This window comes from Rhinopithecus roxellana, chromosome 6 (assembly GCF_007565055.1).
Source record: "Rhinopithecus roxellana isolate Shanxi Qingling chromosome 6, ASM756505v1, whole genome shotgun sequence".
In the NCBI taxonomy this organism is placed as follows: domain Eukaryota; kingdom Metazoa; phylum Chordata; class Mammalia; order Primates; family Cercopithecidae; genus Rhinopithecus; species Rhinopithecus roxellana.
Genome location: NC_044554.1, coordinates 29,878,931 through 29,896,330, shown reverse-complemented (window position 1 = coordinate 29,896,330; position 17,400 = coordinate 29,878,931). Strand labels below are relative to the sequence as shown.

The 17,400-nt window shown below is 49.3% G+C and overlaps 1 protein-coding gene across 1 annotated transcript in view; it reads left to right on the top strand.

Moving 5' to 3' along the window:
- The window catches only part of ZNF282 (zinc finger protein 282), a 31,230-nt gene that overhangs the window by 1,428 nt on the left and 12,402 nt on the right, over nt 1–17,400 (top strand). Inside the window, exons 2-7 of the mRNA XM_030933082.1 lie at nt 1,451–1,870; nt 10,167–10,293; nt 10,836–10,955; nt 13,625–13,744; nt 15,720–15,833; nt 17,056–17,169. Coding sequence (XP_030788942.1) covers nt 1,451–1,870; nt 10,167–10,293; nt 10,836–10,955; nt 13,625–13,744; nt 15,720–15,833; nt 17,056–17,169 — 1,015 coding nt within the window. The remainder of the gene's footprint in view (nt 1–1,450; nt 1,871–10,166; nt 10,294–10,835; nt 10,956–13,624; nt 13,745–15,719; nt 15,834–17,055; nt 17,170–17,400) is intronic.

Genomic DNA, 17,400 nt, shown 5'->3' with positions numbered 1-17,400 from the left:
AAGCTGGGGCTGCTCTGAGTCAGAGAGGGGAGCTGGTCTGCCCAGATCACCCCAAGCAGCAGGCCTCGCCTTTTCCTAGCCTGAGGGCCTCCTTCAGCAGCCACCAGGAGGACAGAAAATGACACCTCCTCCTGTCCCAGGTGTGAAGGAGAGTCGGCTGCCAGCCCATGCGGTCCAGTGAGCCCAGAGTCTGACACCAGGTCCCAGATGACCAGTGAACTGTCACCAGCCGCAACCGGCCCCCCTTAGCCACAGGTCTCAGCTTTCAACTCTACCAATTAGTCTACCCTTCTGGGGTGAGGGCTCGGTGCTGGAAGATAAAAGGGGGAGTCCCCAGGCCATGGGGCACCCCTTCCCCAGGAAGCAAGGAGGGGTCCCGGAGGAGTTTTTCTTTTGGTCCTCTTGGGTGTGAGGGACATCCCCTCTTCACCTTTAATGAGTGACCTTTTTTGGTGAACCCATTTTCAGTTTGGAAAATATTTATGAAACAATAGTTGTATATGGAGGGGGGAAGCTGCTTTTCTGCCCTAGCTTAGGCTCTCCGGTCTTTCCCTTGACCGCAGCCCTGGTAGGAATGTGGTGGGGTTTTTTTGTTGTTTGTTTGTTCTGAGACGGGGTCTTGCTCAGTCGCCCAGGCTGCAGTACAGTGGCACCATCTCGGCTCACTGCAACCTCCGCTTCCCAGGTTCAAGCGATTCTCCTGCCTCAGCCTCCCGAGTAGCTGGGATTACAGGAGCCCACCACCACGCCCGGCTAATTTTTGTGTTTTTAGTAGAGACAGGGTTTCGCTGTGTTGGTCAGGCTGGTCTTGAACTCCTGACCTCAAGTGCGCTGCCTGCCTTGGCCTCCCAAAGTGCTGGGAAGGTGTGAGCCACTACGCCTGGCCAGGAATGTGTTTTTTGTTACCTGCAGCACCTAGAGCTGCCCCAGCTGGCAGTGCAGGGAGGCACTGCGGAGTGACCAGCTGCCTCCTTGTGCTTTGGTTTCATCATCTTTAAGGCAGAGATCATCATTCTTGCCCTAACCTGCTGAGAGATTGCTGGGAGGATTAGCATCAGATAACCTACATCAAAGTTCTTGGAAACATAAAACACTAGGCAAATACGAAGTTTGTCATTAAGCCTAGCTCTTGAAGAAATCAGTTGGTCTATTCAGAGAAAGTGGCCTGTGACATTTTAGGCAGGGGTCACAGCCTTAACTTGCTAAGGGTCAATGTGGGTGAACTAGTGACCAGCCTGACTCACCTAGGCAGGAGATGGGAGAGTGGTAAGTTGGGTGGGTGGGTGGGTGGGTATCTATTGCTGGGAGCATTAGTGTATCCTGAATTACGTGGGGTTGGCAGAAGAAAGACAACATGTAGCATTTGATTAGTTGACCCGTGTTCCCAGCTGACTTCCCCCGCTCACACAAGGTCTCATCCTGGGTTGTCGCTTTCTCCCTCCGCATACAGGCTCAAGAATGGGACATGGATGCCCGGCGGCCAATGCCTTTTCAGTTCCCACCCTTTCCAGATAGGGCACCTGTCTTCCCCGACCGCATGATGCGAGAGCCCCAGTTGCCCACAGCAGAGATCTCACTCTGGACGGTGGTGGCTGCCATTCAGGCTGTGGAGAGGAAGGTGGATGCCCAGGCCAGCCAGCTGCTGAACCTGGAGGGGCGCACGGGGACAGCCGAGAAGAAGCTGGCCGACTGCGAAAAGACGGCCGTGGAGTTTGGGAACCACATGGAGAGCAAGTGGGCCGTGCTGGGGACCCTGCTGCAGGAGTACGGGCTGCTGCAGAGGCGGCTGGAGAACTTGGAGAACCTGCTGCGCAACAGGAACTTCTGGGTCCTGCGGCTGCCCCCGGGCAGCAAGGGGGAGGCCCCCAAGGTATGTGGCGGTCCCCGGGCAGGGATGGAGGTGAGGAACAGCACAGGTGAATAAAATCCTTGGTTTTATTTTGTCAGCCCTTCTCATAAACTTCTCTGGCTCCCTGTTTTCCAATTTCAGTGTTCTTAAAGCCTGTTTCCACTGAAACAACCTGGTCTTGAACGTTCTACCCCAGCAAGGTTTACTCCATTCATTCCCCATAGTCTGCATTTCTGTCTGGGAGTCTTTGCTCTCGCTGTTCCTGGACTCCTCTGAGTTGTCTGATTGCAAGTTCCTGCAGCTCTTCACTCCTGGGTTTTCCCGCTTGACACCTACCAACGACTATGTGTCATTGGCTGCCTTGGTATATGCTCACCGGAATGTGGCTGGAATTGCGCCTCAAACCAGGCTGCCTGCAATTGCTTTCAAGTCATGGTCACTGACCTCAGGGGGCCCTTCTTAAAGTTCAGAACACACACTCTGTTTCTTATTCCATTCCCTCTCTTGCTTTCCTCCCGGATCCTCAACACTGCTTTTCCTTTCACTGAGAGAACAGTCACTCAGAAGAGGCGTCCACATGCAGCCGGCTTGTTCTTCCGTCTGCTGCTCGGTGGCCACAGCCTCTGCTTTCCCTTGTTCCTGTGGCTTGACGTCCCCTGCCCACCCAGGAGGTCACCCCAGCGTCTCTCTCCTTTCTCCTCTGAGTCATCAGCTCTCCCCTCTCTGCTGGGCTGTTCCCACCAGCATGTGACTGTTCTGTCCTGCTATCCATCTTTTACAGAAAACCTCCCTGGGCCCTGCATCTACCTGCATTGGTGCCTCATTTCTCCACTCCTCTTTAGAGCAGAATCCCTTGAAAGAGTTGTCTATACTTGTTATCTCCAATTCTTTCTTCCCCATTTTCTCTCCTTCCCTCTCTTTTCCACTTCTCTTTATTATAGAATATTCAAATAAAAGTAGATAGAATACTATAATGGGTCCCCATGTACCCAACTTCCAGCTTCATTAGCTGCCAACTCTTGGCCAGTCTTGTTTCCCCTAAATCCCTGCCCACTTCCCCACTCGCATTTTATTTTGAAGCAAACCCCACACGTCAATCATTTCCTTTTCAAATATGTCAGTATTAGCTCAAAAAGTAAGGACTCTTTTTATTTTAAGTGATAACCTCAATGTTATTACCACCACCACCATAGTAAAAGCTTCAGCCTAGATCACTATCTAGTCAGTGATTAGATTTTCAGTTGTTTCAATTAAAAAAATTTTTTTTTAGTTTGAATTAGGATTCAAGTAATGTCCACACATTATGTTTGAGATGTCTCTTAAGTCTTTTTTAATCTGCAGGCATCTCTTCCATCTATTATTTTTCCTTTCAGTTTATCTGGAAGGAATTGGACCATCTGTCCTGTTTTGCATCTCATTGTCTGGATTCCACTGATTGCTTCCCCCGTGGTCTCATTTCACATGTTCCTCTATTCTCAGTATTCCAGTTGATTGGTAACTGGATCTTTCTGGAACGCACTCTGATCAGGCTTTTGCACACTAATGATGTCCATGGTATTACAGCCAGTGGTCGCTTCTCAGTCTTCATCCTCCCTGCCCCGTCAGCAGCATTGTGTGTAGGTGACCAGTCTCTCCTTGAAACCCCTTGCTGTGGCTTCTGGGACACCTCTCTCTGTTGATTCTTTTCCTACCTCACCAGCTGCTCTGTCTCACTGTTTGCCAATTTTGCCTCCTTTGGCCAGCTTTCTAATGCATGGAGTGGGCCAGACCTCTGTCTTGGCCTTTTCCTCTTTATTCACTCTCCTCCCTCATCACTGCATCCCGTCTCACAGTCTTTATTATTTATTTATTTATGTTTGAGACACAGTCCTACTCTGTCACCCAGACTGGAGTGCAGTGGCATGATCTCAGCTCACCGCAACCTCTGCCTCCGGGGTTCAAGTGATTCTCCTGCCTCAGCCTCCTTAGTAGCTGGGATTACAGGCACCTGCCACCATGCTGGGCTAATTTTTTGTATATTTAGTGGAGATGGGGTTTCACCATGTTGGCCAGGCAGGTCTTGAACTCCTGACCTCAGGTGATCCACCCACCTCGGCCTCCCAAAGTGCTGAGATTACAGGCGTGAGCCACCACGCCCAGCTAGTTTCACAGGATTAAAAGCAATCTGTATGCTGTCACCTCCCAAACAGATGCTTTCTCTCCCCTGCCCCCTTTCTTTCTATATGTTGCCCAGCTTTCTTTCTGGAATGCCAGATTCACATTCCTACCTATTAATTCATTTGGATGTCAGTAAATCTTAGATTTAACATGTCCAAAGTGAACTGCGGGCCACCTGCCTGGGACCTGTTCTACCTGCAGTTGTCCTCATCTCCATTGGTGACAGATGGTTCCATCCTTTCAAGTGCTCAGGCCACTTGGAGTCATACTTGTCTCCTCTCTTTCTCACACCCTGCTTCCAATCTATTAGTAAATACCCTGAATTTTCTTCAGAATATATCTGCAACCTGGCCACTCCTCACCACTCCATTGCCATTGCATCGTCTGGTCCCAGGCACCATGGTCTTTCATCTGATTTTTGCCATGGCCTCCTGGTGGGTCTCATTGTCTTCATCCTTGTCCCTCCAACCCATACAGTCTATCTGAACACAGCAGCCAGAGTGATCCTTTGAAAATGTGAAGCAGTCACATCACACCTCTGCTTAAACCTCCCAAATGGCTGGACACGGTTTTGGCTCACGCTCGTAATCCCAGCACTTTGGAAGGCCACGGCAGGTGGCTCATGTGAGGTCAGGAGTTCAAGACCAGCCCAGGCAACATGATGAAACCCCACCTCTACTAAAAAATACAAAAATTTGCTGGGCGTGGTGGCAGGTGCCTCTAATTCCAGCTACTCAGGAGGCTGAGGCAGAAGAATTGCTTGAACCTGGGAGGCAGAGGCTGCGATGAGCTGAGATCTTACCACTGCACTCCAGCCTGGGTGACAAAGTAAGAATCTGTCTCAAAAAAACCAAAAATCACCTCTCAAATGGCTTCCCATCTGATTAGAATAAAAGCCCATGTCTGTTTATGGCCCACGCTCTCTTTCCCTGCCTCTCTGACCTTTCTATCCACTCCCTCCTGCCCGCTCCCATCTGTGCTGTTCTGCCAGCACACCACGCGCGCCCCAGCTCAGGGACTCTCCGCTGAGAAGCTCCTGCCCTGAATATCTGCATGGCTGTCCTCGCCTCCTCTTCCATCAGGGTCTGCTCAGGTGCCACTTCATCAGCGGGCCCTTCCACAACCATCCTATATAAAAGAACTACATCCTCTCAGCACGCTCTTCTCTCTGCCCTTACTCGAATTTTCTCCAAAGTACTTTTGCCATTGACATCTTAAATATTTAAGATCTTCTTCTTCTTCTTCCTCTCCTTCTCCTTCTCCTTCTTTCTTCTTTCTTCTTTTTTTTTTTGAGACAGAGTCTTGCTCTGTCACCCAGGCTAGAGTGCAGTGGCGCAGTCTTGGCTCACTGCAACTTCTGCCTCCCGGGTTCAAGCGATTCTCCTGCCTCAGTCTCCCAAGTAGCTGGGATTACAGGCACGTGCCACCAGACCTGGCTAATTTTTGTAGTTTTTAGTAGAGACAGGGTTTCCCCGTGTTGTCCAGGCTGGTCTCGAACCCCTGACCTCAAGTGATCCATCCTCCTCAGCCTCCCAAAGTGCTGGGATTACAGGCGTGAACCACTACACCTGGCCTTAAGATATTATTCTTAAGTATAATCCTCTTTTTGTCTTCTTGGTTGGTTTTCCCTAACCAGAGTGTAAATTCTGCTCGGTTGCCTGCTGTATCCCTGTGCCTGGAATGGTACCTGGCTTAGGCTGGTATGCAAAAATGTTTGTGGAGTGCCTCTCTCCAGCTGGAGAGCTAACAGCTTCCTGGCAGGGACCGGGTCTTGTATGTCTCCATGTCTGCTGAGGCAACCAACCCGGTGACTTTGCCAGAGGAGTTGTTTGACGTTACTCATTGAGGCTTCACAGAACTGAGTTGTAATAGTGGCTCTGGTTCCTCTGCAAAACCTTTCCTGGCACTGCAGCCACAGAGGCTGGTTTTTAGTATGGTTTTGCATACGTCGCTTGTCTAGCACAGTCAGCATCTACGTACACACTACCCTTTTCTTTTGTCTGCACTGTGTGTCTCAGCGCATATCCTTGTGTGGCACTGTGATGTGTTCTGTGCGTTGGATTAGGCATTAGAGTAGACTTGACTTGACAAGGGCTCTTACAGAATAATGAAATGGTTTTGGGGTCTGGAATCAAAGGACTTGCGTTTAAATCCTGACTTCGCCATATACTGGTTTTGCTTTTTGTTTTTCTGGTATGGTCTCACATTGTCATCCAGGCTGGAGCACAGTTATACAATCATAGTTCATGTAACTTTGAACTCCTGGGCTCAAGCAATCCTTCCACCTCAGTGTCTTAATTAATTAGGACTACAGGCACATGCCACCACACCCAGTTAAGTTTTTTATTTATTTTTATTCTTTGTAGTGACAGGGTCTTGCTATGTTGCTGAGGCTGGTCTTGAACTTCTGGGCTCAAGCTGTCTTCCTGCCTCGGCTTCCCAAAATGTTGGGATTATAGGCTTGAGCCACTGCATGAGGCCTGCTTGTACTGATTTTCCTATCATTGGTCAAAAGTGTTTTTTGTTGTTTCTGAGCCTCCTCAATTCCTCTTTTGAAGGAAGTGAAATATAAATAATTCAGTAAATTCCCAGCTGGTGTCTCTGAGTTTCAGGGTTATTGTCAATAAAATGAAGATTATAATATGCTTACTTCATGGAGTTGTGAGGATTAATTAACTTTATTTGTGGGACGACACTATGTAGATTGTTGTGTTAGTTACGTGTTGCTGTATAACAGATTACCCCGAAACATAGCAGCCCAGCCTAAAAAAATAATTATTTATCATCTCACCATTTCTGTGGGTCAGGAATTGGGGAGCAGCGTAGGTGAGTGGTTCTGGCTCAGAGTCCCATGAGGTTACGGTCAAGCTGTTGAATGGGGTAGCAGTTATCCGAAGGTTTGACTGGGGCTGAAGGGCCTGATTCCAGCGTGGCTCACTCACTCAGCTGTTCTGGGGGAGGCACATGGTCTTGGGGGAGGAAGGAAAAAGTAAAGAAGACATGTGCCAGATGGACGAAAGGCAACATAGTTACAGGAACCAAGCAGGATAAAATTCTAGAAAGACCATCTGACCTTTCAAAGAGGTCAAAAATGTTGAGAATTTCAATAGAAGGTCGCTGATGATCTTCCAGAGTGTGGTTTCAGAGAAGGGAGGGTACGGCCAGGTGCGGTGGCTTAAGCCTGTAATCCCAGCACTTTGGGAGGCCGAGACGGGCGGATCATGAGATCAGGAGATTGAGACCATCCTGGCTAACACGGTGAAACCCCGTCTCTACTAAAAAATACAAAAAAAAAAACTAGCCAGGCGTGGTGGCGGGCGCCTGTAGTCCCAGCTACTCAGGAGGCTGAGACAGGAGAATGGCGTGAACCCGGGAGGCGGAGCTTGCAGTGAGCTGAGATCCGGCCACTGCACTCCAGCCTGGGTGACAGAGCAAGACTCCGTCTCAAAAAAAAAAAAAAAAAAAAAGAGAAGGGAGGGTACAGAGGCAGACGGAGTCTAAGGGGGTGAAGAATGCGTAGATGGTGAAGAGGAAAAAACAGAATGTGTCTCTTGGGAAGTTCCCAGTGAATGGAGAGGGCAGAGTGACCTGAGCAAGCAGCATTTTGCGGGAAGGTTTTTCTGAGGTTGGAATGACCCTGAAGGGACGGAGCCAGTGGAGAGGGAGAAACTGATGATGTCGATGAGAAGGATATTTGGATTAAGCTCCACAGGCAGGAGGTGGAGGCAGAGGTGAAGGGCACATGCTGGTGGCCTTGGATTGGCAAGGAGAGGAGCAAGGAAGGAGCCTGCCGGCGCCTACCTGAGATCAAAGACAGACAGGTGTGGGAGGTCACTTAAAGGTCTGGGAGAATGAAATGTTTGAAACAAGCCTCCCGGGGAACATAGCAAGGTGTCAGCAAGAGACAAACAAGCTTCTGAAGCTGCCATGAGACAGCAGTATGAATTGGTGGTGGATGTCTTCTGTGGAGTCCTAGTAACAGAGAATTAAAATGAAGAAAGGGGACGCTCGCACCTGTAATCCCAACACTTCCGGAGGCCAAGGCAGGCAGATGATGAGGTCAGGAGATCGAGACCATCCTGGTTAACATGGTGAAACCCCGTCTCTACTAAAATACAAAAAAAAAAAAAAAAAAATTAGCCCGGTGTGGTGGTGCATGCCTGTAGTCTCAGCTACTGGGGAGGCTGAGGCAGGGGAATCGCTTGAAACTGGGAGGTGGAGTTTACAGTGAGCTGAGATCGTGCCACTGCACTCCAGCCTGGAGACGGAGCAAGACTCCGTCTCAAAAAATAAATAAATAAATAAATAAGTAGAAATAAAAAAATAAAACGAAGAAGCCGGGTGCAGTGGCTCACGCTTGTAATCCCAGCATTTTGAAAGGCTGAGACAGGCAGATCACAAGCTCAGGAGTTCGAGACCAGCCTGGCCAATATGGTGAAACCCCGTCTCTACTAAAAACACAAAAATTAGCCGGGCGTGGTGGCAAGCGCCTATAATCCCAGCTACTCGGGAGGCTGAGACAGGAGAATCACTTGAGCTCGGGAAGCAGAGGTTGCAGTGAGCTGGTATCATGTCATTGCACTCCAGTCTGGGCGACAGTAAGACTCTTTCTCAATAAATAAATACATATAAAATGAAGAAAGGGATCTGTATTAATTTTCCCAGGTTGGGGCTTTTCCTGCATCTGGTGGAAGGTCCAGGAATTAAAGGTTCTAGTTCTGATTGTAAAGATGGACAGTGAGTTGTCAGTCCGTAGGGATGGAGCATGGCACTGAGGTATAGACATCACACCTACACGTGGCATTCTCAGAGTTACAAGCACCTGGTAAAAGGGCTGACATTTCTAACTTACATAAAGGTGCTGCCCACTCACCATGCTGAGTAGCGGTAGCTGTGCTCTTGACTTTGGTGTCTTTTTTTTTTTGAGACAGAGCGTCGCTCTGTCGCCCAGGCTGGAGTGCAGTGGCCGGATCTCAGCTCACTGCAAGCTCCGCTTCCCGGGTTCACGCTATTCTCCTGCCTCAGCCTCCCGAGTAGCTGGGACTACAGGCGCCCGCCACCTCGCCTGGCTAGTTTTTTGTATTTTTTTAGTAGAGACGGGGTTTCACCGTGTTAGCCAGGATGGTCTTGATCTCCTGACCTCGTGATCCACCCATCTCGGCCTCCCAAAGTGCTGGGATTACAGGCTTGAGCCACCGCGCCTGTCCTGGTGTCTTTTTCTAACTCACCCCAAGGTGCCATACAGGCCAGTTTTACCCTGTAAATGAAATACATAGATGAATGGACTGTAATCATGGGATAGGGGAGGATTGAGGGGTTAGATTTCAGACTGAAAGGCTGGTTCAGTCGGAATGTGAAAGTGGTAAGAGGGAAGGCTGTGTGTCCAGAGAAGGAAGTTCAGTTATCAAAGTCATGGAAGTGAAACGATTTTGGACAATTCGGTCCAAGTTGAGGTCATGCTGATGAGTGGCCGAAGTGAGTGATTGCAAACTGAAATCAGCTTTCTGTAACAGATCCGAACACACTCGTCATCAGTCTGACAAGTGACTGACACCACGTGATGACTTGGGCTGCAGTGGAGCTTCCTGGTATTGGCACCCACTGTGCAGCACACTCAAGTATTTATTGATTCCCTACTGTACGCTCCTTGAATGATCCAGATAGAGCAGTGAATGAAGTGGACCAAGGTTCTGAACCTTAGCACAGGCCTCAGATTTTACATGCTCTGCTGACAAAGAGGTAACTGTGTACACAGAGGTGACCTGACCTGAAATACAGGTTTGGTAACCAGGTTTTACTCTACTTGGCTCACGGATACCCACTCTGAGAACCTGCCACCCCTCTGTCACCCTGAATACCAAAATAAGCATATTGACTGCTCTTTACCCTCAGGTATCCAGTTGACCTAAAAGTGAAATAACAATGGATGTGGCTAAATGCTATTTCTAAAAAGGCAGGGTTGACCATCTGTGTTATTGAAAGCATGAGAAGGTCTGGGACAGAGAGAACTGACTCCACTGAGATGGACGTTGGGGACTGGGGAACCACGGAGAGCAAAGGCCGGTCTTTGGTGGGGAGTGGGTCCTGTGGCCTGCAGGAGAAGGGGAGGTGGTAGGGAGGAGCAGGCAGGAGGCGCTAGATTAACTGCTTGTTGGCTCAGGTTCCGGTGACTTTTGTCGACATTGCTGTGTACTTCTCCGAGGACGAGTGGAAGAACTTGGACGAATGGCAGAAGGAGCTTTATAACAACCTTGTGAAGGAAAACTACAAAACCCTCATGTCCCTGGGTAAGGACGCCTTCTCTCCTCTTTGGTGAGCCATCTCTGCAGAGGGTTGTGACATGCTTATTCGTCCACGTTAGCACTGCCTAGGCAGGTTGTTTCATGTTTTTATGTAATGGAAACTCAGAAAACCATTTGCTTATAATGCTAGTAAAATAGAACAGTTTACAATAGGATAAAAATTTAAAACCCAATAACAGGGCCCATTACCATAGAACTCAACGTTACAACACTACCACGTTGGATTACAGTAAAACAGCACCATTTGCACTTCACCACGCCCCACATCCCAGCAGTCCAGGGTGAGCCATAGCTGGTCTCATGTTGGCTTTCAGAGGCCAGCTCTTCCTACAGTAGAAATTTGAGAATCTATCGACTTGTTTTCAAGGTTCTTCATAAGAGATTACCTGCCTAACTTGCATAACTGCTGCCAAAGAGGGACATCCAGGTGGAGAGGGCGAGATGGGTAGCGGAGAGTTCTCCTGTCCCCTTGCTGGATGTGTTGGTCAACTTCACTCAATCTTTCCCTCCCTCCTCCTCACTTCCAGACGCCGAGGGCCCAGTCCCCAAGCCAGATGCTCCGGCCCACCCTGAGCCCAGGGAAGAGCCTTGTGTGTGGGAGCAGCGCCACCCCGAAGAGAGAGAAATCTCAATGGATCCTGATGCAGGTGATGGCAGCAGAAGAGTGCAGGGTCCAGGGAAGGGCAAGAGAGGACAGCCGGCGGCCCGCACCACTGTGTATGCACCATGGGGCGAGGCTCTTGGGTGGCTGCCAGGGGCCAGTTCGGCCACAGTTGAAATTTGGTGGTCACTTGCAGGAAGAGATCTCAGGACTCAGAATAGCACCCTGGATATTTGTCGTTTGGTTTGTTAAAGCCGCATAGCTCTGGACTCACAGGTAAGCTGGGTGGAGAGACGAGGAAGGGCTTAGGCTTATGCTACCGCCCGGGCCTGACGTGGAACTACAGAGAGAGGCCCCAGGCCCGGGCTCAGAGAGGCTGACGGAGGAGGGAAAAAGGAGTCTGCGGCACGTGCGGGGTTTCGCCCCGGCCCGGCCCGTCGCTTATTGCTCAGCCTAATGTGCAGCGTCATCACCTCATTCTTCGGCCAACACATGCGGCTTACCTGCAGGCTTGCCTTGCAAGGCACTTGACTCACTCAAGAAGGAATCTTAAGCCCGAGGAAATCGGGCCTGTTGAACACATCACACTTGATGAGCTGTTGCTGGGGTGGAAGGCCCAGGGTTCTAGGCCTACCTCTGCCTTGGAAAGCCTTCCTCAGGGCCAGCTTTCCTGAGCATTGTTGGACTAGGTGAAATCTGGTGCTCAAACTGTGTTCTCTACTTCATTGGAGGAACTTTTGCCGGTCTGGGCCCTCTGTCCTCTCTTGTTTTTTTGTTTTTTGTTTCTTTGAGACGGAGTCTCACTCTGTGGGTCAGGCTAGAATGCAATGGTGCAATCTCAGCTCACTGCAACCTCAGCCTGCTGAGTAGCTGGGACTACAGGCATACGCCACCATGCCCAGCTAATTTTTGTATTTTTAGTAGAGATGGGGTTTCGCCATGTTGGCCAGGCTGGTCTTGAACTCCTGACCTCAAGTGATCCACTCACCTCAGCCTCCCAAAATGCTAGGATTACAGGCGTGAGCCACCATGCCCGGCCATGTCCTCCCTTGTTTTTAAGTGGAGAACGTTTTCCTGAAACTCACCTTAGAAGGCAGCTCGCAAGGCCACTCTCTCCCCTCCTCCCATTCCCAATCTTTCCTTTTTATTGAGATGTGATTTATAGACCATAAAATTTACTGTTTTAAAGACTGCAATTCGGTGGCTCACAAAGTCATGCAACCAAAATCATTATTGAATTCCAGAAGAAACCCTGCACCTGGCAGGGCACAGTGGCTCACGCCTGTAATCCTAGCACTTTGGGAGGCCAAGGCGGGCGGATTAGCTGAGGTCAGGAGTTCAAGACCATCCTGGCCAACAAAGAGAAACCCCGTCCCTACTTAAAAATACAAAAAATTAGCCGAGTGCAGTGGCGTGCACCTGTAATTCCAGCTACTCGGGAGGCTGAGGCAAGAGAATCACTGGAACCTCACACACACAAGCAGTCCCTCCCTGCTCCCTTTTACCCCCAGCCCCTGGGAACCACTAATCGACTGTCTGTGTCTATGGATTTGCCTGTCCTGGACATTTCCTCTAAATGACTCCTTCCCTGTCTTCATCAAGCACTGCAGAAGTTTGAGGTCAGCAGTGGTAGTAACAGCACCTAGTCTTATGAGGTAGCTTTTTACATTTGAAGCACTGTAATCTCAACAGTTTCAGGTGGTTATCAAACCACCACTGAGCTTGAGGTAGAACAGGGATCACGGTGTCCCTTTTGTAGATGAAAAGGGTAGACTGGAACCCAGAGAGGCTAAATGACTCATCCGCTGAGTTGGTGCAGAGTTGAAGCCAGGATCCCAGTCTTCAGGTTCTTCGTCTTCTCTCTTTCCTGGTGCCTGAGCCTCCTCTTGCACAGGGGGCGCCATCAGAAGAAAAGGCCCTGTTTGTTTCATGCTGGGCTTCTATGTAGAGGCTATGTCATTGTCTTTTATGCACAGCGAGTCCTCACTTAATGTCACTGATAGGGTCTCAGAAACTGTGGCTTTAAAATGACATATAACACAACCAATTTTTCTTTCTCATCAATGTTGTAACTAAACACCATGGGAGGAAGTGACGTTATTCAAGGATCTACTATGTGTCATTTCACTTGAACTCACTGTTTCCAAGAACCTGTTGATGACAGTGAGACTGACTGTATAAGGAGGTTGTGCACTATCTGTCCAACAATAGAGCTTAGTTGTGCCTTTTTGCCCAGCCTGGTTTCTTACAAATCATATATATACACGTGTGTGTGCATCTGGCCTCAGCCTGGCCAGCTCTTTCTGATTGAGGTGACAAACAAGGACTAGTGACTCCCACAGAGAGGTCCAACTTGTGGCCCAGTCCTGATTAGGACCCAGCCAGTTATGTAGCTCTAGGGTATTTCTGAATTCTCTCTTCAGCCTCATCACCCCTCATTTTGCTGCTTGCCTAGCCCTTTTTCTTGAATGTTGACTCCCTCTCTGCTCCTGAGACCTTCTGCTCCTCAGGGTCCCCCATGGCTCCGACAGGAACCCAAGACCCCTGTCTTCTCCCCTGGCAAGTGCTGTCAGCCATGCTTCTGAGCCCAGAATGTCCCGGTGACCAGCACGTAGAAAAAAAGACACAAAGCAATGTCATTCTCTGTTCCCAGGAGCAGAGCTCATGGTGCCTGTGGAAAAAAAGACACAAAGCAATGTGATTCTCTGTCCCCAGGAGCAGAGCCCCTGGTGCCTGCGCAGGATGCGTCTTCCCAGGTGAAGCGTGAGGACGCCCTGTGTGTCCGGGGCCAGCGGGGCCTGGAGGAAAGAGCCATCCCCACGGAATCCATTACCGGTGAGTGAGCCAAGCAGCCGTCCACACCAGAGAGGGGAGGGGAGAGGGTTAGCATGGTCTGCCAGACCCCAGAGTTAGCTGTCGCATGTGCCAGGCCAGAGGGCTGAGCTCGAAATGGAAGGGCTGTGCATCCAGGTCTGGGCTGAGCCAGGATTCCTCCAGGGGACACAGACGTGGCAAACAGCATTGACAATTTGCTGGCACACCTGGGCTCAGCGTGTTCTGTTTCCTCTCTTCCTCATATTATCTGTTTTTAACTATTCCATCTTCCCCTTGAGAAACAATATCCTGGCAGAAGTACTAAGTGTAAGGCGTCATGGGTGGGAAGCAGGCAGGTCAGGAAGACCTGTTGTTCCCTGACCAGGAAGGCCTTTCATTGTTTTAGACAAGTGTTTATGGGCTGCTGCCTCTGTGCCAGGCACCCACATACCTGCAGTCCTGTGAGGGACCTCCTCTTAGCTGGCATTGCAGCTGGACTCTGTCGTAGGTGAGAACTCTGTTAGAGCAGATGTATGTATCAATCAGAGTTCTCCAGAGAAGCAGGACCCGTAAGGGTGTGTGTGTAAAAGAGAGATTGATTTTATTTTAAGGAATTGGCTTGTGATTGTGGAGGCTGGCAAGTCCAAAATGTACAGGGCAGGCCAGCAGGTTACAGACCCGAGGAAACGCTGATGCGGCTGCTCCAGCCTGCGGGCAGAATTGCCTCTTCCTTGAGGGAGGTCTGTGTTTTTCCTTAGGCCTTCAGCTGGTTGATGAGGCCCGCCCACATCATAGAGGGCAGACTGCTTGACTCCAGTCTGCTGACTTACATGTTCAAATCTCATCTAAAAAATACCTTCATAGAAACAGCTAAATAATGTTTGACCAAATATCTGGGTACCATGACCAAGCCAAGTTGACACATAAAATCAACAATCATGAGACATATTAACATACTGTAGCCCTTTACTTATTCACAGGTTAGAGCTCCACAAACCTCATCCCCCCTTAGTCAGAGCCTCACACCCATAGGTAAGTGCTCACAGTATCTGGGTAGAGGAAAGCCTGTTCACTTGTCATCAGGCATGACCCTTGAAAGCATCACAGTATTAGGATCTTTAAGGAGATCTTTAAGAGATAAGAAGGCAATAAGGCTAAATTAGGTTTGAGACTCTGTAGAAGAAAGAAAATATAGGGTCTTTTTCTTACATCTTAGAAAAATCCCATTCAACAGCTTTAAAGGCTTCTCGTAACATTACTTTATACCCTATAAATATATACCACTATAATCTGTCAATATATAATTTAAAGAAAAGGCTTTCTGGAAGTTGTCATCTTTCCAGAGGAAATACCGCTTTCCATGGTGGTCTCAGCACCAGAATAGGAACCGTAATCTTTTTTTAAAAATTTTTTAATTTTTTGTTGTTGTTGTAGAGACAGAGTCTCGCTCTGTCGCCCAGGCTGGAGTGCAGTGGTGCGATCTCGGCTCACTGCAAGCTCCGCCTCCTGGGTTCACGCCATTCTCCTGCCTCAGCCTCCTGAGTAGCTGGGACTACAGGTCCCCGCCACCATGCCCGGCTAATTTTTTGTATTTTTAGTAGAGACGGGGTTTCACTGTGTTAGCCAGGATGGTCTCGATCGCCTGACCCCGTGATCCACCTGCCTCGGCCTCCCAAAGTGCTGGGACTATAGGCGTCAGCCACCACGCCCAGCAATAGGAACCTTATTCTAAGGAGATTTAAGTTCCTGCAGCACAGAAAGACTCTTTCTTAGAGACCGTAATGTCACTCCCCTACAGCATCCTCTTATTTGCAGCAAAAGCTCCGTTAATTGGGGCCAAGTGGACTTCAACCTTTAGTTAATGAGACTTATGTAATTGTACCTGATGTTTAGGGGAAAGAGATAATTGCATGAAATCAGAGATTTACTCAAAACACAAACTTGCAGTCAATTTCTCATCTTCTAACACCTTTGCCACTCTTGTTCCCGAGAGTAGACTCCCCAATTTCTGCCCAGGACCTCTTGTCCCGGATTAAACAGGAGGAGCATCAGTGCGTGTGGGATCAGCAGGATTTGGCAGACAGAGATATTCCCACGGATCCCAATTCAGGTGAGAACAAGGCCAGAATGAATATTGAGGGCAACCAGCGCTTTTCCAAAGGAATTATTAAATTAATAATTTATTGTGTCTATGCAACTGATACTAAAATTACTTCAGCACTGATTTTTTGTTTTTTGAGGTGGAGTCTTGCTCTGTTGTTCAGGCTGGAGTGCAGTGGTGTGATCTCAGCTCACCGCAACCTCTGTTTCCCGGGTTTAAGCAATTCTCCTGCCTCAGCCTCCTGAGTAGCTGAGATTACAGGCATGTGCCACTACACCCGGCTCATTTTTTGTATTTTTAGTAGAGATGGGGCTCCACCATGTTGGTCAGGCTGGTCTTGAACTCCTGGCCTCAAATGATCTGCCCGCCTCAGCCTCCCAAAGCGCTGGGATTACGGGCATGAGCCACCGCGTCCAGCTATTCAGCACTGATTTTTGAACAATAAAAACTACCAAAAAGCATCTGAAAGCTGCGTATAGTTCTGTGTCAGAAAATCGTTTACATTTTCTGGAATTTCTCTTGAGTGAATACTAGTTAGAAGTTTCCCAAGAAACTTGTAGGGAGGGTCTAGGCATTCAGGGAGGCATAAAAGAACAATAGAAGCCCCACCTGCCCACGACCTGTGTGTGTGTCCGTGTGTTTGCAGAGCTAAGTCCAGTGTCATCGCCTGGTAGTTAGGACACAAGTCTCATCCTACCCACCGTCCCAGGGAGAGAAGATGAGAAGTTGAATCCAGGATTCCTTGTGCTTTGTCACCTTCACAACAGAAATTGAGGGGACCCAGGGCAGAGGGAAAACAGGGCCTTCCTGCTTCACTGTGGTTCTTATCAGTGACCTCTGGTTGCAGCCTCTGCCATCGCTGATTTCTAAGTCATACCCGTTAGCTATGGCCCTGTGGGCCATTATCTGGGGCTTTTTCTGGCCTGTCCTGGCCCCATGAGTTCCTCTGGGGCTAAGCAGTAGAGCTGGGAGGTCTGGGTTTTAATCCTTGGCCTCCACTGCACAGACCTTGGGCTAAGCCTCTTTCTGGCCAACTTGAAATGCAGTGAGCAGAGAGAGTCCCTTTAGGAAGGGGCTTACGAGGGTAAGGAGGATGGCCTGGAAATGCAACACCGATACCAAAACATGCCCTGCAGGCTGCAGCCGCCGCGTGGGATGGTTTTGAGACCTTTGATGGGAGGCCGAGTGGAAATGAACAAAATCTAAGACTGCCTTCTTTCCATGACAACAGAGTCTCTCATCTCAGCGCATGACATTTTGTCATGGATCAAGCAGGAGGAGCAGCCATACCCATGGGGACCACGTGACTCAATGGATGGAGAGCTTGGATTAGACACTGGCCCTAGTGAGTAGTGCCTACCTGGGCCCCGGGGTTTCTCCTCTGGAGCTGTACAGCTGAGGCCTGGAGGAAGGCTGCTGCTCTTCTCAGCTCACCCCTCTTAGGGCGATGTTCTGTCGATGGCAGCCTTTCAAAGTTCTGCACCAAAGCGCCCCCATTCTTTTTGGAGTGTGATATTGTATTGGTTCCCTGGGGCTGTCATAACAGGGTACCACAGGCTGGGCAGCTTAAACAATA